This window comes from Dendropsophus ebraccatus, chromosome 13 (assembly GCF_027789765.1).
Source record: "Dendropsophus ebraccatus isolate aDenEbr1 chromosome 13, aDenEbr1.pat, whole genome shotgun sequence".
Lineage (NCBI taxonomy): Eukaryota > Metazoa > Chordata > Amphibia > Anura > Hylidae > Dendropsophus > Dendropsophus ebraccatus.
In genome coordinates, this window is record NC_091466.1 from 43,431,657 (window position 1) to 43,454,944 (window position 23,288).

The 23,288-nt window shown below is 45.5% G+C and overlaps 1 protein-coding gene across 4 annotated transcripts in view; it reads right to left on the reverse strand.

The window, feature by feature from the left end:
* The window catches only part of SYNE2 (spectrin repeat containing nuclear envelope protein 2), a 225,701-nt gene that overhangs the window by 32,145 nt on the left and 170,268 nt on the right, over window positions 1–23,288 (reverse strand). For all 4 annotated transcript variants that reach the window (XM_069949162.1, XM_069949164.1, XM_069949163.1 and 1 more), the window contains 13 exons: window positions 17,667–17,813; window positions 17,216–17,392; window positions 16,160–16,315; window positions 12,239–12,385; window positions 11,853–12,023; window positions 11,156–11,289; window positions 10,809–11,013; window positions 7,667–7,846; window positions 6,145–6,279; window positions 5,582–5,736; window positions 3,165–3,312; window positions 2,566–2,660; window positions 1,414–1,648 (listed from right to left, as the gene is read on the reverse strand). In XM_069949162.1, coding sequence (XP_069805263.1) covers window positions 1,414–1,648; window positions 2,566–2,660; window positions 3,165–3,312; window positions 5,582–5,736; window positions 6,145–6,279; window positions 7,667–7,846; window positions 10,809–11,013; window positions 11,156–11,289; window positions 11,853–12,023; window positions 12,239–12,385; window positions 16,160–16,315; window positions 17,216–17,392; window positions 17,667–17,813 — 2,085 coding nt within the window. The remainder of the gene's footprint in view (window positions 1–1,413; window positions 1,649–2,565; window positions 2,661–3,164; window positions 3,313–5,581; window positions 5,737–6,144; window positions 6,280–7,666; window positions 7,847–10,808; window positions 11,014–11,155; window positions 11,290–11,852; window positions 12,024–12,238; window positions 12,386–16,159; window positions 16,316–17,215; window positions 17,393–17,666; window positions 17,814–23,288) is intronic.

The window sequence follows — 23,288 nt, forward strand, 5'->3', positions numbered from 1 at the left end:
TTTTATACTTTTTAAACCAATCATGCAGTTTTCCTATCCCAGGTGGTTATAGCAAATGTATCATCAGGTAGTTCACTTTAAGTTTTTTTTACATGAATGGATCGTTGCCGGTGCCGGTCTATTCTTGGGCACCAGCCCGGCCTTAAAGGGGAACTCCAGGTAGAGGTTAAAAAACTTCTGCATAACGCATTACTTACCGGTCTATCCCAGTTTTGAAACTACCAAAAATCCATTTGTTTGGAGGGGTTTTGCTCTGTTTTGTGTTTCTGTTCTTCCTGGTTTGGCATTTCCCAGAATGCAATGCTTTCCCTCATGTGATCATCACAGACCCCACCCATTACAATCAGTAAATTTAGTGCAGCACCTGCTTCTGGTCGGTCAGAGATGGTGAATCCATGACATCACACCATGCCCCCTGTCTGCATCATCAGCAAACACACACAATGGGAGACAGAGGCATGGAAGATTTGTCTCCTTAGGGGGGTATATCAGAAGGAGCAGGAGACAATGTGAATTGGCACAGAGGCCATTTTTCTTTACTTCCTGGATTTCAGCTACCAGTCTGGCAGAACTGTACAGATACAGTAATACATTGTATAGACACATTTATATAACTTTTAATGTACTTTTAAAACAAGTTTTTCTTATCCGGAGTTCCCCTTTAAGCACTGGGGACAGGTCCGCCGGCCCCAAGTGTGGGGAAACCACCTCCCCCAAGACAGGGCCACATTGATTCTAATGGAGCTGCGTCACAGTGGGGAGGCTTCATGCCAGAGGCTACATCCTGTTTAAGCTGAACCCACGGATCGAACGGCGCCGTCATGGGGAAGCCGGTGCTACGGTCCGTTTTTTGTTTTTTCGGACAGCAGCCCGGTTCCCGTGCACGCCGCCGTTCTATGCACCGGAACCGGCTGGTGCTCAAGCACTGGAGGTAGGCCGGGCCACCCCCAGTGGGAGGGAATTCCCTCCCCTGTATGACGCAGCTTCGTTAGAATGAATGGACCTGCGTCATACAGGGGAGGGAATTCCTTCCCACTCCCACTGGGGGCGGCCCGGCCTACCACCAGTGCTTGAGCACCAGCTGGTTCCGGTGCATAGAACGGCGCAGCGCACGGGAACCGGGCCTCGGTCCAAAAATGGACCACGGCACCGGCTTCCCCGTCACTGCGCCGTTCGATCTGTGGGTTCAGCTTAAAGAGGATGTACCTGGTGGTACATCCTCTTTAAGCAATGTACCTGATGGTACATTTGCTGGCTGTTGTAACTAGCACCACTTTACATGAAACCTTCATTTTTCTGTTGTTGTATTCTATGTAAAAGCCTTGAAACATGGCAGTGGATTATAAGCTAAATCGAACCAGCACCACTTTATTCATCACTGTGGGGTATATTACATTTCTTGCAGGCACCTACCTTAAAATCATACATGAGTTTTTCAGTGTTGATTAAGCTGAGACACCTGTGATGGCTGACGCTAGATACAGATTCTTGTATGTCACGTAGCTGCTGTTCCAGGCTTTGCTTGGAGACTCTGAATTGCCACCACTGCTTCAGGAGGGCACTTATCTCCTTCTTCCTCTGCTGCACCAACCTAATCACGCTCTGCCACTTCTCTTTTAGGGATGTAAGCTTAAGAATAAGCTCATTTCTAAGGGACGGCAAAGATTTTATTACTTTACTGTTCCGTGTCTGACCCCCACCTTCACTCTTTTATAAGTACAAGTAATACCTATTGAAATTAGGGACCAGACCGGACTTAGGCTGGGTTCACACTACGTTTTTGCAATCCGCATTTTTCATCAGTCTTTTTGCAAAAAACGGATGAAAATAAAAAACGGATGCATTTGTGTGCATCCGCTTTGATCCGTTTTTCCATTGACTTGCATTGTAAAAAAAGGATCAGTTTTTTTTAACGAACACAAAAGTAGGGTCGGCTACGTTTTTGTGTACGTTAAAAAAACTGATCCATTTTTTTTTTTTTTTACAATGGAAGCCAATGGTAAAATAGATCAAAACGGATGCACACAAATGCATCCCTTTTCATCCATTTTTTGCAAAAAACTGATAAAAAAAACATAGTGTGAACCCAGCCTTACAAGGCCACTGCCACCTTAATAGTAGTATTATATTGTATATTAGATCGATGTAAGGGACTGAGTAAAGACGAATTGGTCTCGAATGCTCTGCTCCCACTTCAAGGCCCTGTCTCAACACAAAGAAATGCTTTCTGGGCCATTCACGTACAGGTTTTTGATGTGGCACTGACTGTGTGTTGGAATTGGGACCAGCAAGAAGAGACTGGTAGGTATCATCAGAACGGCAGCAGTGAGGGATAGATCAGTATACCTTTCTTTGAAGCCATTTTTCCTCTTTTTACCTCATTGGACAACTCCTTTAAATAGCAGTATTTTACGTTTGATAGATGCCTATAAGTATATTTTAGGATATGTATGTATTATGTATGCTACTGAAGAAAAAAAAAGTACAGACCCATAATCCCATTCTTTCCACTAAAAATAACTCTACTATCTTACACATGCGATCCTATGGCAATATACTAGATACCTGTTTTGTTCATCCTCCAACTCCAAGACACTCAATGCTTTGTTCACAAAAGAAGGTAAGATGTGTTCATTGATGGTGATTTCAGCTTGAAGCCTCTGAAAAAAGAATGCATATGTTTATATGACAAACATCCTTTATATTAGGATGTATATATGGTACAGTCCAAGTGTGAAATGCAGATATTGTATGTAAATCCTCCAGGTATTCCAGGTGCGGACCCTGTCTGTTTGTCGTCATCATCTGAATATCAATACCAGGCTAGAGAACAAGGTCAGGTCAGTGTGGCCCACCAAAGTAGCTGGGGATCATCTCATGAGACTGCAGAAGAAAACCCTATTCTAAACCCATCACTTGAGCCCATTACTGGTTTCTGTTTTTTATGGGATTATCTGCATGTTCAATGATCACAACAAATATTACAAAGAGAATAAAAATTGGCATGCGCATGTTCATATTGGAAAGCCCACAAAGGATATTACTGTCATTTTATAAAGCTGAACTCTTATTCAACAAATACTTTGGAATTTTTCCCAGTAGCCCAGTGGCATCTTTCTATAATACGTCTAGCACAATACTGTTTGTTTCCAGACCTCACGTACCTCATAGATTTCTTGTTGCTTTGTCAGGGCTTCAAAGGTTCCTGCGATCCCCTCCGTCAGATTCTCCTCCATCTTCTCCAGACACAGCATCCAGGTCTCATAGTTCTGGATGAAGTTATTTTTTTCCAGCTCAATCATCCGATGTTGCCTGTTATTAAATAGGTATTAGTAGCAATCATAGCCCTTACCATTTGGATTATCCTTCCCTTTTTATTTTTTATTTTTTTGTTGTCACTCTTGCCCTACGGCCAATTCACCAGAATGGGAATGAGTTGGAATACCAGGCATGACAGCGAGTTCCCCCTGTTCCCCTGTTTCTTACATTATCCAGATCTTAATCCTATGAAGCATCTATACGACAAGGTAAAACTGGCCATTCAGAGCATGTCAGTGCCTCCATCTATTCTGCGGCAACTGTGAATAGTGACTCGTCAAAGGAGGCCCAACACGCTACAAGATGGAGTCTATAAAATGGCCAGTCAGTGGTTGATTTTCGGACTTATAAGTGGTGCCTCCTTTTATCTAAAAATCACACTCACTTTTAGCCAAGCTCCACCCACTTGACGGACCGAGTGCAAAACTCTATCGGGGAGATTTATCAAACTGATGTAAAGTAGAATTGTCTTAGTTGCCCCTAGCAACCAATCAGATTCCACTTTGCATTCTTCACAGATTCTTTGAAAAATCTCCCCCTATTTGTTTTGTCTGTCTTGTTTTGGGAATATTTTGCACCAAAGGTCTGTCGCATTTATCTATTCCCCCCCCCCCCCAATGTATTTTTTTATCCAGTCACTTGCGCTTCACTTTTCATTAAACTCCATTTTCCTTATTGCAGGCCGTCTCTGACGCAGAGTTCAGGGATCTGTCGGTTTGCAGCAATAGCAAAGAACCCAAACAGGGTCATTCCTAAAAGCTATGGATGCTGGTAATAGAATCCACAGATGGAGTGGACACTGAAGTGCTTTGGACAATTACAGTGACTCAGAGAGTTGTTTGCTGGGCTGAGACATACAGCAATTGCAGGCCTAGATATATCCTCACTGGGGAATGGCAAATTCACATTTAGGGATTCAGACATGACTTGATAGTAAGGCGGTATATATATATATATATATATATATATATATATATATATGTGTGTGTGTTTTTGCAACTACTCTTTTGTAATGGAAATTTCATATTGGAGGAAGAATACAAACTCTCTACTGTGGGCAGGATGGGATCCCTGTACAGCTATTTGGCTGTATACCATGAGGGAGCTGGTCTACATTGTATGCCTTTATAAAGATCTGCATTTCATTCAGGAGCTGTGATTTACAACAATCTGCATTCTGTCAATGGAAGATAGGTGGCATCTCACCCAACCCCGAGGGAGCACCTCGCTACAACTAGGGGGCATCTCACCTCAACAAGTAGGAAATGCCTCAACACAGCAACTGAGAGGTTTGTAAAGCCCTAACCGCATGATAGTTGAGCTTGTACTTGACTCTTGACATTTTTAATCCTCTCTGTTGGGCTCTTCTTGGATGTAATGTATAAGCTCGAGAAAGTCCGTACTCTTGGAGAACTTAGCAGAGGTCATCAGAAATGAGGAGGCCGAGACTGAGCGGAGTGCTCCTTGTTTAAGTAATTAGTAGGAGTCTTAGGGTGCCTTTACACAGAGACATTTATCTGACAGATATTTGAAGCCAAAGCCAGGAATGGATTTCAAAAAAGGAAAAATCTCAGCCTTTCCTTTATGACCTATTCTCTGTTTATAGTCTGCTCCTGGCTTTAGCTTCCGAAATCTGTCAGATAAATCTCTCTGTGTAATTCACCCTTAGGACGCAGAGCTTCAACACTTCTGGTATGTTAATTGTTTTTCTTTTGTTTAAAATGATAGCTGCCCTTTTAATATCTTTATGCCTACACAGGCTGATTTAGCACAACCTGTATAAATTAGCAGATTATCTACTGTACGTTTTCCATGTTATTAATAATGGGGACTTCTTTACTTCGAGGCATTGTGTTTTCTTACTTTCAGGTTCGGCTGCTAGTATAAGGTATATAGGCTTCCTGAGTCTCCGCTAACATATGATGTCGGTGGAGATAGAGCTCAAGCGTAAAGAAATGTCAATGCCTGACCCCTTTGTTCTTAGATAAGCTGCTGCCAGAGCTGTCTGGCTGTGGTTTGCCCTTTCCCTTGCTATAAAAAAACGAAGAAAAGTTTGGCCGTGTCAAATGTTCGTGTGTATGGTGAGGATAGGCGAGAACTGTCGGCTGAATGATCATTCGGCTCACAGTTACTGAAGGTATTTAGGCACCTTTAAGACAGTATATCTCGCTATAGACACACAGTGACAGGTCTAAGGAGTTCACAGGATAGACTGCTGACTGTTAGTACACTTTACACATACTGACCACTTTCCAGCACTGACCTGCAGTCTTCGAGGGCTGTTGCCATAGTCTTAGCCCACATATGGTTCAGACTGTGCAGTAACATCTGAGTGCGATCATGGAGGGGAAGAGTGAACATCTCCTCATTCAGACGCTCTACATCATAGGTCAATTCACTGAGCTCCAAGAGATGCGTCTATATAGGGAACACAAAGGAAAACTTAGTTAACTTATTTAAAGGGTTTCTCTGAGATATTAATGGCTAGGCCATCCATGTTTAGTGGGGGTTTGACTTCCACAATCCCACTGATCAGCACACTGATGGGCCATGGCACTTGCTGCCTTCAGGTACAGCAGTCTGTCCACAGGGGTGGTTGTGTCTGGTACTACAGCTCTTCTTATTCACTCGAATGGGATAAGCAACAGTAGTAGACACAGGGTTTTTGCTTGAGCTTCTATCACTTCCTTGTGCTGGTTGGCAGTGGTCCTGGAGGACAGACCACCACTGGCAAAACGTTCAAGTAAGAAATATATTAAATCTATTATATTTCTAAACCAGCCATTTCTGTAGTTGTGGCCGCCCTTTGTAATCTTTCCATGTTACCTTGATTACTTCCGATCTCTCTTCCTTCTCTTTCTGAGTATGATATACATGGCTGACAACGTCGGCTGATGACTTGATGCGTGACTGGAGTTTATCTAGGTCACCCTTGAAGGATTCAACTTCATTCTGAATGAACTAGAAATACAAATAAAGTAAGGAACCATTCCAAGTACCATGGTAAATGCATGTGCTTAATGCATCTAATCTAATGCTTAGCTTTAAATGTATATGTCCCTTTCAGGAAGACCTCTAAGTAGATAAGTATCTGTTTTTCATTACTGTACTGTACTGTACTTTGCTCTGTTTAATCAACTTTTTTGTATACTTTGTGAATTATGTGCTGGTGTAAAGCTAGCCATACATATGAGATAGCTGAACACTCATTCGGCTGAGAGTTATCTTTCCCTGTCCCACCATATATACATACATTTGGCTTAGCAGATTGTGCAAATGTTATCAATAGAGGGGGAAAGCCGATGCCAGGTACCAGAAAGTTATATAGATTTGTATCCACCACAAATAGGCCACCACCACCCACCACCAGTACTCTGCAATATATGTCGGCAAATATTTTTGACAGGTCACCCATGTCTACCCTTGAAATGTGGTAAGAAGCCAGACTTAAAGCGACTCTGTATTCAGAATCTCCCGCCCCAAACCAGTAGTACCGTCGGATAGCTGCTTTTAATCTAAGATCTGTCCTGGGGTCCGTCGGCAGGTGATGCAGTTGCCCCTATAGTGATGCCCCTCCATCCCTCCACTCCTCCCTCTTCATCATTAGGAAGGCCCATGGGTAGAATTTTGCCTATTCATCACTTGTCTGAACACTGCACAGGTGCCTTAACTATCCAGCACATGTGCAGTGTTCAGAGAAGTGATGAATAGGAGAAATCCTATATGAAGAGGGCCAGGAGGAAGCACAGAGGGCATTGCAGGCCTAGGGCACAGACACTCTAGGCCACATCAATTTGACACAGGGCTGCAAGTTTAAAAGTTGTTTTTTAGGACAATAACTGCATCACCTGCTGAACAGACGCCAGAATAGATCTTGGGTTAAAAGCAGCTATCTGAAAGTACAAGCGTTTGAAAAGGGGGGGGGGGGGGCCGATTGTGGGTACAGAGTCACTTTAAATATGAGAAGCCTCCTTGTAAAAGTCCAGATCTACTGCCTCTTTATACAATACTGCTTTCTTACGTAGCTGAATAGACTGTAGGATTCCAAGGTGTTGGGGGGCTCTGTTATAATTGCTGTACTAACCCTGTCATCTTATTAGTGGCTATGGGCAACGTCACATTTACTATACCATGTTGTATATTATATTCATCCCTAAACTACATAATCCAGCCACCAACGTCTGCTCAGTTTCAAAACAGAACGGAAAATCTTTGCAGTAAGTTATTTGCAAATTTCCACCATGAACTGACTGGTATAAGACGTCTGAACTTTTCCTTTAATATCTGTCACAGTGAGATATGTTCTGTGCTTTTAGGTGAATAACAAGTAGATTTTTTTTTTTAATACCGTCAGCTCAGCGGCCTTTGAAGACACTCTTCTCTCCAAGTAAGCTATTCTGTGTGAAGTGTTCTGTCTTTCCGACTGAATGACATTGCTGGCCGCAGGATTTTGCCGCAACACCTTATCCGACAGCTCGGAAACCTGCAGATTGTGTGCCCTGAGTCCCTGCAGATTGTGTTCCAGCGCCTGCACCAAACAAACACAACAAAAAACATGTTTTTATATCAAAGAAATGGAAAAAATAATCTCATGTAAGGTCTGGACTGAATGCATTTCCCAGCAATGAGATACGATAAAGAGGAAAAACAGGGCCAGACTAGGAGGAGGGCAAGAGGGGCACACACCCTTGGGACTGTATAACCATACCTAAGTCATAATGTTCTTAGTTTGTCAAGATGAGAGGTGGGGTACACAAGGGGCTTACTGTGATTGTATTGCCCAAGGGCCCACATATACCTGGAGCGGGATCTGCAAGGAACACCATGTTTATTGATGCCAAAAGTCCTCAGCATTCTGAAGTATATAACAATGTAAAAGGTGCATTGCCATCTAGCAATATCCTGTGCCATCACCTAATAAATAAACCCTTTTTTTTAATTAATGCGGTTAGCAATTATGAATGGATCCTGAACGTCAGCGACCGTGCAGAAGAATAAGGAGTCTGCCCTTTCAAGTCAGATTAATTTTCATTATGGATATGTAAAGTTGGGCGACATCTGGGTATTACAGCTGTGAGTTAATTTCACCACCCAGAGACGATGGAGACACATTAAAAAAAAAAAAAAGCCAATGACACAGATTACAGATGATGATTGAAGCTTTCAGGGAAACGAATGTCTGAGACTGAGCTGACCTGGTCTAGATCTGCCAGCTGCCGAGGCTTAGAGGAGATGTAAACAAGAGGCTATGCAGCAGGCATGGCAGTGGGAATGGATGTCAGAAATTATTCTGCTACGGCAGCAGATATTTACAGTAATGTGAAAACAGTCTTGCAGAATAATGCAATAGAAAAATGTAGAACGATTGTGCCTTAAAGTGATTTTCTGCATATACAGTAATATGCAGTAAGAAAACCAACACAGCAGGACTCCAGATGGCAACTATTATGGTTGCAGGGGAGGTCAATGAATACTATTGTTTTCCATATGACTTCATCCTGGTCACCATCATACTGTGAATAAAGTATCTCTTGTGTGTTCCAAATAATAAAATATTAGGCAGATTGAGCAGATTGAATCCATACTACATAGACATATCCTGATATATAGTATGTGTATATCTCCCTGTATAGGACGTGAAGCTAATTCCTTCTAGGCATCGGAGCTTGTATACCGCCTGTGACGTGCTGTCTGCAGCTGCACTCAGAAAGGTGGCCGCAGCCTCTCCTGTGCAGTATCTGTGAGGTCCACCATCCTGATAACTATTTGCCCTGATTTATATAACTGGAGCCTCTACTAGGTGTGAACATGAATCTTAGTAATGCCTAGGCATCATCAGACATGCAGTTACCAGATGGCAGACTGAGGCTGTATTCTCTTAGTCAGTCTTATTCACTTAAATGGATCTGCAATACCAGCCACAACCCATGGACAGGTGTGGTGCTGTTTCTTCGGGAAAGCAGCCATGTTTAAGCTATTTAAATAAAAGCAAAACCACAACCCATCAGACCATATTATGATTTTCCTTTGATCTCGAGTTCAGTAATATAAGTGCTTAGCGCACTGTAGCCAAGTTTCTTTTGTAAGCAGGTCTCCAAGGGTCCTTCGGGGCCAACTCTTTCCAGGGAAGGTAGTTGCCTGTACAGAGGAAGCTCAATAGCTGTAATTCCTATTTTGTCTGGACCTGGTTTCCCAACCGCTAGGCATGAATTATGTTCCTTGAGAAACTACTTGGAATTTTTTCTGCATTATATGGGACTGGCTAGTAGCCATTACGTGTTAAATCTTGGGGCAGTGGATTCCATGTATTGTTACCGATACAAACTTCTGTGGGTTTGGCTGTTACCCCACCCACTGTACCATTGTAATCCAATAGCAAATTTGGTCACTACCTTCTGCCCAGAGCATAGGCTTATTACATGCCATGGAGAGGCCAAAATACAGTGTAGGTCCATCCCGAGCATGAGGCCACCTTATTGTTGGTGGGATGCTTTACACTATTTGCAAATGGTAATCAAGAGCCTCATTATTTTTATGGTGATTTTTTCAGCAGTTGGGGGGCTGTTTTTAGCGTGTTTTTATCTGTGTTGCAGATTCTGCCATAGCAACATGCTCTTGCCTAGTGTGAATGATGTAGGAGAGCTGACCAAATTTGTCTTTTTTGCCTGTGTACCTTCTACTATAGTTTATAGTATATGTGTGGATCTTTAAAGCGCTTGTATGAATGAACATTTTTTTAAAAGTTTATAAGATGCTATTAACTGACATGAAAAGACATGGGTTTAAGCTATTGGACCCAACTCTCTGGGTACACCTGCACCCTGGGTTAAACATGAAATGGTCGGCTATTCTAACTACTTATGGCTACAGCCCCTATTACACGGGGCGATTGTGAGGAGCGCTGTCAGCGCTTGTTTGCTCCTCGTTCCCCGCTCGCTGGCGCTGCCATTACACGCGGCAGCAGCGAGCAAGTGAGAGCCGGGGGGCAGTGGGGAGGTGCGGGAGGGCTGCCCGGGTGACCTCTAGATCGCCTGGGCAGCCCATAGCAGATAGCAGCGGTCTGCTGAGTGACAGCAGCAGATCGCTGCTATTTGAGTCGTTTGTCTTTCAACATGTTGAAAGACAAACGACTTCAACGATCAGTTGACATAGTTCATGTCGGCTGATCATTGTGTTCTATTAAACAGGGCGATTATTTGCCCTAACACCTGATACGGCCGATAATCGTTCTGTGTAATAGGGCCTTACTAGATATGAGCTAAACTAGAGTATGCTTGAGTCCAATCATTCCACATCTGGATACCAATGGCTAAAAAAAGTTGTATGCAGCCATAAGGAGTTTGGAAAAACATACGGTACAGCCATAGGCTTGGACCCTCTAGGGCTGAATCCAACTTCTTCAGAAACAAGTATACAAATGATGAACGATCTTCTTTTTTTGGACCAGGAAAATAGTAATAGTAATAGTACTGTAACATTCAGTCCCTTACCTTTAGGTCTTGGATCCTTTGTTCTAAGCTGTCGCTTTCTCTGTCCTCAGAAAGTTTTGCACATAGGAGCTGTTCACACTTCGCTTCCACTTGCTCTATATGTGGTGCCAGCTCTAAGCATGACCCCGTGTAATCCTTCCACACTTGTATTAAAGACCTAGCTGCTCGCAGATATTCAGAGAGTTTATTCCCTGCAGAAGTCCACCTGTTATTGCAGTGAGGCGAATTTGAAGATCATTATAAGGTGAGGTACAGTCTGAGCTTTTAGGGTATATAATGTGCTATACACAAATATATCATGACATACAAGCAATATATCACAGCATTTGAGGATAGAATTCACTGACCTCTGGTGAACCTCTCGGCACTCCTGTTCCAGGTTGTCTATAGCCGACTGACTACACAAAGATTTCAAGCTACCCAAAGAAGCTCGGAGTCTACTCCATTTTTCTTCATGTTGCTCAACTTCTTCTTGAACAGCCTATAAAAATGGTAATAACAATACAAGATATAGCCAAGTAAATCACACAACTGAATAGGTCGTCCAGAGATCTGATGACTTAGAAGTAGGTATTACACCATAAAGACTACATTGCTGATGCAAAATTCTCCTAAAAGCCCATCTGCCATAAAACCAGTACTATTATATTCTAAATCAGTGATTCCAACTTGGCTGCCTTTCAAGATCCCATTAATCAGTCAGACCTCCATTAATCAGCTAGTTATTCCAGATCCTGTCCATTGCACTGGCGGTCCCGGCCAAGGATTGGCTGGTTAGGCTGCTAGTTCAGAGACTGCTCTGAAGCTGTAGCAGCGGCTCTGCAAGCCAGCAGAAGGCAGAAGACCAGGGGCCGTGGAGAGGTATGTATACAGTTTAAGGGCAAGGGCTGCACAGACTTTGCTAATGATGTCCATGCAACCCTTGCTAAACAATTATTGATATGTTTAATAGCAGACCGGCGCTCGCTTACAGGAGGCATGGGGCCATGTGATAGGTCCCCAACTTTCAGTCTAGCACAACTTCGTGAGCTCACGTATACAAACCTGTGACTTCTTAAGCTGTAGATTCAGAGAGTTCATTGATGAAGAGGGAGAAGTACATTGGTCAAGAGCATATTGCAGTTTGACAGTCATTCTCTCTATATGTCCGTAGTTTTCATTATAGTCTTTCCAATGGTTCAGCATGGAGAGGGTGGATGTCTTTAGTATTGCAACCTGCAAGTTACACCAGAGGTGAATATAAGCAAGTACTTTGCATGTTATACTGTAGTCTACATAAATGAAAATAAATCTAGAGAACACCTCCCTCCGTCTTACTGCATTTTTTTCAAACTTTTCCAGAATTTCCTCCAATCTTCTTCTTTTGATCTTGTAATATCCTGCTTTTTGGAAACTACAAGCTAGATACAAGATTTTTCTGAAATACTGACCTGCTTAGTAACCTGGTCCCTCTTGTTAACCAAGGTTTCTGTAGTCAGTGCATCTTCATTGGAAACATTTTGGCCTCCTGTTGCCATACTGTTTGCGTCCAGTCCCTCAATACCATCGGATTTAGCTTTCAGCTGTTCCTCCAGCACCTGTAATAAAATTAAAAACTGTATTCCCACAATTTTAGACACTTTAAAATGATATTAAATAATAGAAGGGATTGTCCAGTTTAGAAAACCTTACTAGGGTAGTTTGAGTTGTGGGAAGGGGTAGTCTTTACTTCAGAATTCAGGGTAGGCAGAGTAAAGATGTGTTACAAAGAGTGTCTCTGTCTCTGGAGGACCTACGTTACACAAACAACCTATTGACTAGATAATATACTGTGTAATGCACAATTTATCCTATGGTGGTGCTGTAGAGAAACTAAACACTTACTGACAGGTTTCCCTACAAATTGCATCCAATCATTTGCTGGGAGTCTCTTTGACCAAAGAAAACAAAAGCATATGTACAAGGAGGTAGCACATCACAAAAAATCTTAATTATAATATTACCACAAATACACAAAAATGAACACTAAATCAATTATGCAGGAGTATAGCAATAAGGGAGACAAACCCCAAATACCACTCTACATTAAAAACAATTAAAATGTCCACATAAGTCCTGCCGGTGTGCCAGCAAGGACTATTCAACCACACCGCACCCACACCACATCCCTGAGGAAGCCGCTGGGCGGCGGAACGCGTGGGTTAACTCCTCCCCACCTGACCCATTTTCCATACCTTTTAGGACTGATATGGTTATCATCTTTATCCTTTCATTTTTTCTATATACCATTGCGTTGTTGTTATAGGTTACAGATATTCTGCCTAGGCAGCTTGGTTGTACTCTAATATAGTGTATACAGTCCAGGGTCGGTGTGGTTGAATAGTCCTTGCTGGCACACCGGCAGGACTTATGTGGACATTTTAATTGTTTTTAATGTAGAGTGGTATTTGGGGTTTGTTTCCCTTATTGCTATACTCCTGCATAATTGATTTAGTGTTAATTTTTGTGTATTTGTGGTAATATTATAATTAAGATTTTTTGTGATGTGCTACCTCTTTGTGCATATGCTTTTGTTTTCTTTGGTTATGGGTTATTTATATGCATTGGTTTAGCACTCCATTGACCATAGTGGTGCCCACTGGTTTTATACATATACGGGAGTCTCTTTGACTGACACTTTGTAATCAACTTACAGTCAAGGGACCTTTCTAAAGGCCCTATGACACCAAGTGTTTATCGGCTGTATTCGGCCGATCACCAGCCATTGCGGCTGATAATCACTTGGTGTAATAGCTCCTGTTAAAAGGCAACGATCAGCCAACATGCACAATGTCGGCTAATCCTTGTCTTTCAACAGGTTGAAAGATTTTTGAATGATAACGATGGTCTGCTGGCCATTTCACTGAGTAATAGGGGCGGCGGCAGCAGTCTGCTGCTAACTCTTTTGGGATGCCCTAGCAGCCTCCCCCCCGCTCTTACCCATTCACTGTTGGCATGTGTAAAAGCTCAGACAGCGCCGGCAGTCTTATGTGGTGCTGCTGCCACCTCTGTCCGTGACAGGAACAGTCCAAAGCAGGAGAGGTTTTGTATGAGGATTTGGAACTGCTCTGGACAGTTCCCGACACAGACAGAGGTGGCAGCAGGGAACACCATGTTAGACTGGAAAGATTACACCACTTCCAGCAGAACATACAGCAGCTGATAAGTACTAGACGATATTAGGTTTTTTTTTCTAAATAAAAGTAATTTACAAATCTGAATAACTTTTTGACACCAGTTAATATAATTTGTTTCTGGAGTACTCCTTTTAAGCCCAAACAATGCAATAGGCACAGACTTTGTTTGCCAGCACCAGGATCAAAAGAATCAAAATATATTTTTACAGCAAATGTTTTTTAAAAACCTTGTGTGGACACTAACATTTCACTGACATTTACTTCCTAAACAACCAGTGTTTTGCTGAAGGAACAAAATATCCATCCTTGGCCACTTTACTCAATTGCTGCCTTGTTTGCTCTGTACTCAAAGCAAAATAATCCTCAGGATCAACCTCCAGTCTGAGAATCCCAGGTTTGGAGAGGACATACTCTGTTTATAAGACATCTCACAACCTGCAGAGTATACAGACCCCTGTATATGGAACCAGAGAGAAGAGGGAGGAAATAATAGCGGAGGGTCTATCCTATAATGTACATGGACTATTTTGCATGGTAACCTGTGCAGTCATTTTACACACGGACCATACATATAAAATAAATGTAGACCGAATCCAATGATTTCAGCAAGGATCAGCTGATCATTTGATGCCTATAGGATGTCCTGACTTTCCCTCACCTTCCCAGGTACTATGAACAGTTTTAATGCATCCGATGTACCAAGGCAGGGTCATTCTTGAGAGTCATTTCCTGCAATATACCACTAAATTCATATAGTATCTTAATGGGATCGGGTTTGTTAAGTGCACATCTTTGTACAGAGCAGCATAGCTGGGCTTATTCAGGTACTAGTTTAGCATCAAGAATTTTGTGATTCATTTAGACATATAACCAGCTTTACAAAAGCCTTCTCTGAAGAGAAATTTCATGAAAACTATATTACAACTTAAACTATAAGGTCATCTAAGGTTAACGTATATATATATATATATATATATATATATGAGAGAGAAGCATAACTAACAATTCCCCTTATTTATTTAGTGTCTCATTTGGGACCCTGCAAGGATTTACCTTAATATGAGGTGGTCCTCATATTGCAACCAAAACCAGGAGTGGATTAAAAACACAGAAAGGATCTGTTCACACAATGTTGAAATTGAGTGGATGGCCGCCATTTAATGGCAAATATTTGCTGTTATTTTAGAACAACGGCTGTTATATTGAAATAATGGCCGTTATTTACTGTTATATGGCGGCCATCCACTCAATTTCAACATTGTGTGGACAGAGCCTTTCTGTGTTTTTAATCCACTCCTGGTTTTGGCTGCAATATGAGGACCACAATACTGACTGAAATATACTGACTGAACTATACGTAGTGTGAACGCAGCCTTATATGGTATTTTTATATGTGCAAGTCTGTTACTATATGTAAACCACTTTTTGATTGTGAGTAAGGGGTTAGCACATACATTTTACATGAGACATACACGTAGTATTGGGAACATTTTTGCTGAGAGTGGAGTGGAGTTAGCTCTAACGGTACCCATGCATTTAAAACTCAAGTCGGCAGAATTGTCCATCAGCATCCACAGTATAGGGTGTATTGTGCCTCCATTGTACAGAGAAGTAAAGACAGTTACCTTGCTCTAGAACCTCCAGGCTAATAACTTGTTCCTGCACCTCACCATCAAGGCCACTGCAAACCTTCAGGCCAGTAACTCAATTGTGTGTACTAAGGGAACTATTACCACCTATATCAGCATTGTGAAGCTCTCCCTTACTGCACCAGTCTATGGAACAAGGGACCACCGTGCAGAATCCCTAATTTCGGAACAATATCATCCACAGAACCACAGGTCCCAGCCACCCCACAGGCACACTCTCTCCAGAAACAGCTGCACAGTCTCTTGGATGCTGCATATGTACTCAGTACTAAGAAAAACTCCATTGACATGCGGGAAGTAAAGAAATAGAGATGGAAGAAAGAGTAAAGAGAGAAAAAGGAGGGGGGAGTAAGAGAAAGCGGGCATAATATAAGTGCATGGTATACATCAAATCCGACTTACAAATGGGATAGTTCACTTAATGCAACACGTAAATGCAATAAAAATAGATAAAAAACACAGGAAAGTTTTAGGTAAGAGCCGTATCAAGCACTTGTGATTTTTTTAGAAAAACTCTTGATGGGTTTGAGCTGTAGTCAGCACTTACCATGCACTCTGCCAACACACTCTCAGCAGCTGTTATACTTGATGGCCTATGCAATTTTTTTAGTCTTTGGTGTTGGGCATCAAACCAATTGCTTACTGTCTGCCTCCTACTTTCTTGGTCTGATATGCTCTCAAGAGCCTGCTCCAAGAGCTGTATCTGAAAAGAGAAAAGTGCTATAGTCCTCACTAGGTCTTCAATACAGAAACATAAATCCTAGTAACCTAGAACAGCTATTACAGCTAAGTGACACTAAGGACCTGTCCGTTGTATCCTACCATGATTTGTAATAGAGACAAAGTGTAAAAAAACACGATCTGCAGAAGTGGAGTATCCAAAAAGAGACATATTCTGGAAGAACAAATTCAGTGCAGCTGATTCAATAACTATAGGTATCATTCTGTAATTCTATCATTATATCGGTCTGTCTGGTGCAGAAAACTATTTTCTTATAACCTTTAGGGAACCATAAATTCAGGACCCTTGGCTATTAACCAGGGCAGTGACAAAGAGCTTCTCACAATGCAGGTACCAACATGTCTGGGTGTTACACATTGTAATTGTCTGGATGTTACACATTGGAACTGTGTAATTCTTCATTTCTCCAGCGGAGGCACTGCTTGTAAATTAAACTCCCAACAGGCTACAGCTGTTTGTTGGTGCTCCCTACAAAAAAACATTTTCTGGGGACCTTTGCAAAACCAAGGTTGGGTTCTTTGGGATAAGATACTTGACTATATCCATGTTGTACCAATCTTGAAATTTATTGTTAGTTCTGGGTACAAGACATGTGATATGGCCTATGTGGCTGCACAGGTTACATAACCCTAAAGCCAGGTCTGTCTATATTATCTAAATATAAAGTATAAAATGGTGTTCATAGGTGAAACTACACCTAAAGGGGTTATCCAGTGTTAGAATAACATGGACTCTCGTCCAGAGACAACATTACCCTTGTCTCCAGTTCAGCAAAAACTGCACCAAACTGGAGACAAGAGCTGTGCTGTCTCTGGAAGAAAGTGGCCATGTTTTTCTAACGCTGGCAGACAATACACATACCTTGGCACTGATATTTCCCTGCATTTGGTTCCATTGCAGATTCAAGGTGCCCAAGAGCTCTGCAAGCTCTGTGCGCTCATACCGCTTGCTTTCAACATCACCCACACTAAGCTGGAGTAAGGACTGGTTGACATAATCGACAATCCATTGCTTATGGCTCATTTCTCTTTTCAAACCCTGCCAAAGGAACAAGCATGGAGAGACTTCATTAAAGTTCAATATAAATGATTGCTTCTATAGTATATATAAAATATCCACCATAATCACACAGCCAAGTGATAAAACAGTGGCTACCTAAAGCCACCAGTAGATCCAGTAGATGGAGCTCACTTCATATGGATATATACATCTATTATTTAACTGATATATGTGAGCAGTGCGTTCCCTCCCTATTAACCCCATAGCAATGTTTGCACATCACTGCATCATTATCACTTTGCACCTATCTTACTTTATATCTCTGAAGAATGACTCTTATGTCAGCTGTGGTAGTTGGAATATTCTGTACAGAATGAAGTTCTCTTATTTCGTTGTCTTCTTTCATCCAGTCCATTAAGTCTCTGATTGCTTCGAGGGAGGGAAGTTTCTCCACAAGTTGCTGCAAAATGGATAAAAACAACTTACAGTAGGTCAGAACAACACACGGCCAATGTTTTGTAATGAGAACTAAGACAGTAAAGCTGGCCATACATTCCATACACAGACTGCTGGACACTATTTGTCCTGATCCCCACATGTACACTCGGCTAAAGGTTCTAAACGACCTTAAAATTACATGTGTTTTGAATTGGGACAGCAGGAAAGCAACTCATTTAGAGGCAACTTATCTCCCCGACAGCAAAAAGATCATACATGTTGAAATCCAACTGCCTGATTCTTCTCTCTCCTGACCTTTGTTATTGGAAACAGTGAAAAGAGAAAGAGTCAGAAGACCACCATACATTTTATGCAGGGCCATCTTAACAGCATTATGGGCCCCTGGGCAGAAGTGCGAATTGGGCCCGCATTAGAGCTTCCCATAGCCCACAGTGAAGTAAGCGGCCGGAGCTGGAACTGACAGGTCTTTCTGCGGCCGGAATTCACCTAACTGATGTCAGTTTTTTCCGGCGCCGCATGGGATCCCAGCCGGAGCGCATACGCCCATTACAAATTAGGCTATGTTCAACTCCTCAAAACTACGGACGTAGTTTCACGTAGTGTGAACATAGCCTTATACAGTATACAGGGAAACAACACGGCTTATATATAGAGAAGGGCAAAACAACATGTCTCACATATATAGAGGGGCAACAACATGATTATTATATATGAGAACCATGTTGTTTCCCTGTATGCAGGGCCGCCATCAGGAATATCGGGGCCCCATACAACCAAAGTGTCTGGGCCCCCCACATTAATAAAAAAAAAATAGTGTGTTCGCCCCACGCCTTGCTGGGAGGTATAATTTGGTTCCGATCAATTCTAGAGAACTGGCTCATATACCCCATTTTCCCCAGTGGCTTAAAATGTAACCTCTGTTATACAGTTATAAAATTGTAGAAACTAAATGTGAACAAGGTGCAATTTAAATGTCACCATACAGACACTTACTTGTATAGCTGCCTCTTGTGCTCTGTATGCAGTGCATTATATTCACCCCTGCAACTAACAATTTATAGCGTGTCTACAAGCCCAGCGGGGCTCATTATGATGGAGACTAAAACTTATACAAGAGTGGGGTAGGGGTTCCCCTGTATTCAGAATGCTGTTGAGTACTAGGCAATGCCCCGTCTGGGATTATTGAATTTCGAGGGTCTGGGGGGCTGTTTGATTTGTATATGTTCACCAATAATAATGCCCCCAGAGGTGCCCCCATACACTAATAATGCCCCCAGAGGTGCCCGCATATACTAATAATGCCCCCAGAGGTGCCCCCATACACTAATAATGCCCCCAGAGGTGCCCCCATACACTAATAATGCCCCCAGAGGTGCCCCCAATGAGATAATAATGCCCCCAGAGGTGCCCCCATGAGCTAATAATGCCCCCAGAGGTGCCCCCATATACTAATAATCCCCCCAGAGGTGCCCCCATATACTAATAATGCCCCCAGAGGTGCCCCCATATACTAATAATGCCCCCAGAGGTGCCCCCATATACTAATAATGCCCCCAGAGGTGCCCCCCAAGAACTAATAATGCCCCCAGAGGTGCCCCCATATACTAATAATGCCCCCGGAGGTGCCCCCATATACTAATAATGCCCCTGGAGGTGCCCCCATGAACTAAAAATGCCCCCAGAGGTGCCCCCATACACTAATAATGCCCCCAGAGGTGCCCCCATACACTAATAATGCCCCCAGAGGTGCCCCCATATACTAATAATGCCCCCAGAGGTGCCCCCCATGAACTAATAATGCCCCCAGAGGTGCCCCCATATACTAATAATGCCCCCAGAGGTGCCCCCCATGAACTAATAATGCCCCCAGAGGTGCCCCTAAAAAAACAAACATCCTACTCACCTAATCCGCGCTGTGCAGGCAGCAGCTCTTCCTCCTCTTCGGGCTCCATCTTACGAGCCGCAGGGACGGGACTTCCGGCAGGCGTGATGACGTCACATGATCACGCCTGCCGGAGAGGTCACGGCCCGGCCTCCCATAGGCTGCTGGTATGAAGTGCCGGCAGCCAGGCCTGTATTTAGAGTTTATGCTGCCCTAGGCACTTTGCACGCTGAGGCGCCCCCCCCCCCCATTACTGTACATGCATGGTATATACCCTGGCACTTGGGTGTCGCTCTGCTTGATGCCTGCTGTTCTCATCAAACAAATGTGATGGAGGAAGGAAGGAGGCCGGGGACGTCTTAGTTTGGGGTCCGCTTCTGTCCAGTGTCGGACTGGGGGACCTGGGGCCCACCAATATAGAACCAGTGAGACACGACATGCTGACCCGCTCCTTTCCTGAATTCATCTGTATTTGTGACAAATCCCTACATTTATACAGCTCTCAGGGTATGCTGGGAGTTGTAGTCTCTGAGAGGACAACCCTGTAATAAATCACTGTGTGCAGAGGCTCCTGGTGGCTGCAATCTGTGGGTGACAACCATTAGCCCTGAAGGTCCAGCAATACATCTGTCTACACTGTACTACAACTCCCAGCATACTCTGAGGGCTGCAGACTGTCAGTACATGCTGGGAGTTGTAGTGCCTGCAGCTGTTGTAGTTGGGTCCTATACACTGGATGCTTTGTGGCATATAAGAATACAAAGATCTGTGGGGGATCAGTGTAGGGAAGTGACCCCAGAACATCACTAATAGGGGATAGAACAAAACATCTACCACTATCCCCTATTAGTGATGTTCTGGGGTCACGTCCCTGCACTGAGCCCCCACAGATCTATGTATTCTTATATGCTACAAACAGGGCCGATTCTGGGGTTTCTGCCGCCTGAGGCAAACCTCAGGCGGCCGCCCCGAGTGATGGCTGGCACTCCCCCCCCCCCCCCCCCGTCGCCACAGCCATCCACTCACCTGTCCCACGCTGCAGCCGGCCCTCGCTCTCTGCTGTCTCCACATCCCGTCAGGTCCCGCAATGTCACGGACCTCCAGGCTGTGGTGAGTGAGTGGGGTGATCGGGTCGCGCGGGGCAGTCCCGCAGCCTGGAGGTCCGTGACAGCTGCAGGGTGACATCGCGGGACCTGACGGGATGTGGAGAGCGCGGGTGACGGGACAGGTTAGCGGCCGCTGTCATTTTTGTTAAGTGATACTTAACAAAAATGACAGCAGGGGGGACATAATGCCGCCCCCTGCCGGACCGCAAAATCTGCCGCCTGAGGCGGAAGGCTCATTCCGCCTCATGGCAGAAGCGGGCCTGGCTACAAAGCATCCAGTGTATAATGCACCTAGGACCCAACTACAACAGCTGCAGGCACTACAACTCCCAGCATTTACTGACAGTCTGCAGCCCTCAGCATATGCTGGGAGTTGTAGTGCCTGCGGCTGTTGTAGTTGGGTCCTAGTTTAAAAGTTTGCGCCAGTGTACTGAAGTGACCGCAAGGCTGTGTCAGTACACTACCGCAAACAATACACTGACCCATTTAGACCCCAATGGTACACAGGCTCTGCACACTATAGAAGTGATTACAGTGCAGTTACTAATGACTCACAGGTGACGTCTTCTACGATTGCCGTCGCTCACTTTTTGCTTTCTTCTCCATCTGGCGCAGCAATCAAGAAGACTTCTCCGACCACAACTAGTCTGCAAGCAGGCAGCTGGGGGTGACTGGGGAAGGGAGGCAGCTGGGGGTGGCAGGGGAAGCCGCTGGGGTGAAGGGGAGAAGCTGGGGTGACAGGGGGAAGGAGAGCAGCTGGGGTGACGGGGAGGGGGAGCAGCTAGGGGTGGCAGGGGGAGAATCTGGGGAGGCAGAGGGAGCAGCTGGGGGCAGGGGGAGTAGATGGGGGCAGGAGGAGGAGCAGATGGGGGCAGGGGGAGCAGCTGGGGTGAGAGGGGCAGGGGTAGTAGATGGGGGCAGGGGGAGCAGCTGGGGTGAGAGGGGCAGGGGGAGCAGCTGGGGGGGGCAGAGGGAGCAATGTGGGGCAGAGGGATCAGCTCGGGGGCAGCAGCTGGGGTGGCAGGGGGAGTAGATGGGGGGCAGGAGGATCAGCTGGGGTGGCAGGCAGGGGGAGCAGATAGGGGGCAGCTAGGGTGGCAGGGAGAAGATTGGGCAGCTGGGGTGGCAGGGGGAGAAGATGGGGGACAGGCGGAGGAGCAGATGGGGCAGGGGGAGAAGATAGGGTGCTGGTGGAGAGGCTAGGGGGTGCTGACAGAGAGGCTGGGGGTGCTGGTGGAGAGGCTATGGGGTGCTGACAGAGAGGCTGGGGGTGCTGACAGAGAGGCTGGGGGGTGCTGACGGAAAGGCTGGGGGAGAGGCTGGGGGTGCAGGAGGGTAGGCTAGGGGGAGAGGTTGTGGGGTGCAGGAGGAGAGGCGGGGGGGTGCAGGAGGAGAGGCGGGGGGGTACAAGAGGAGAGGCTGGAGGGGGTACAGGAGGAGAGGCTGGAGGGGGTACAGGAGGGGGGGTACAGGAGGAGAGGCTGGAAGGGGGTACAGGAGGAGAGGCTGGAAGGGGGGTGCAGGAGGAGAGGCTGGAGGGGGGGTAGAGGAGGAGAGGCTGGGGGAGAGGCTGGGGGGTGCAGGGGGTGAGGCTGAGGGGTACAGGAGGAGAGGCTGAGGGGTACAGGATGAGAGGCTGTGGTGTGCAGGAGGAGAGGCTGTGGGGTGCAGGAGGAGAGGCTAGAGGAGGTACAGGAGGAGAGGCTGGGGGTGCAGGAGGAGAGGCAGGGGGGTACAAGAGGAGAGGCTGGAGGGGGTACAGGAGGGGGGTACAGGAGGAGAGGCTGGAGGGGGGGTACAGGAGGAGAGGCTGGAGGGGGGGGTACAGGAGGAGAGGCTGGAGGGGGGGGTACAGAAGGAGAGGCTGGAGGGGGGGGGGGTACAGGAGGAGAGGCTGGAGGGGGGGTACAGGAGGAGAGGCTGGAGGGGGGTACAGGAGGAGAGGCTGGAGGGGGGGGTACAGGAGGAGAGGCTGGAGGGGGGGTACAGGAGGAGAGGCTGGAGGGGGGGGTACAGGAGGAGAGGCTGGAGGAGGGGTACAGGAGGAGAGGCTGGAGGGGGGTACAGGAGGAGAGGCTGGAAGGGGGTACAGGAGGAGAGGCTGGAAGGGGGGGTACAGGAGGAGAGGCAGGAGGGGGGGTACAGGAGGAGAGGCTGGAGGGGGGGGTACAGGAGGAGAGGCTGGAGGGGGGGTACAGGAGGAGAGGCTGGAGGGGGGGTACAGGAGGAGAGGCTGGAAGGGGGTACAGGAGGAGAGGCTGGGGGAAGAGGGAGCGGCCGGGGGAGCAGAGGCAGGTGAGGCAGGTGAGGCAGGTCCCCCCTTCCCATGCAGCTTTGGTCCGGTGAGCTTCCGGCACACGCTGCCTCTATCACTGGCCGGAAGCTCACAGCTGCAGCCCCGCGGTCCAGGAACTTCTCTCCTGCTCGGCGCGATGACGTCACGTGCGCCGCTGCCGAGCAGGAGAGAAGGACCGCAGGGCTGCAGCTG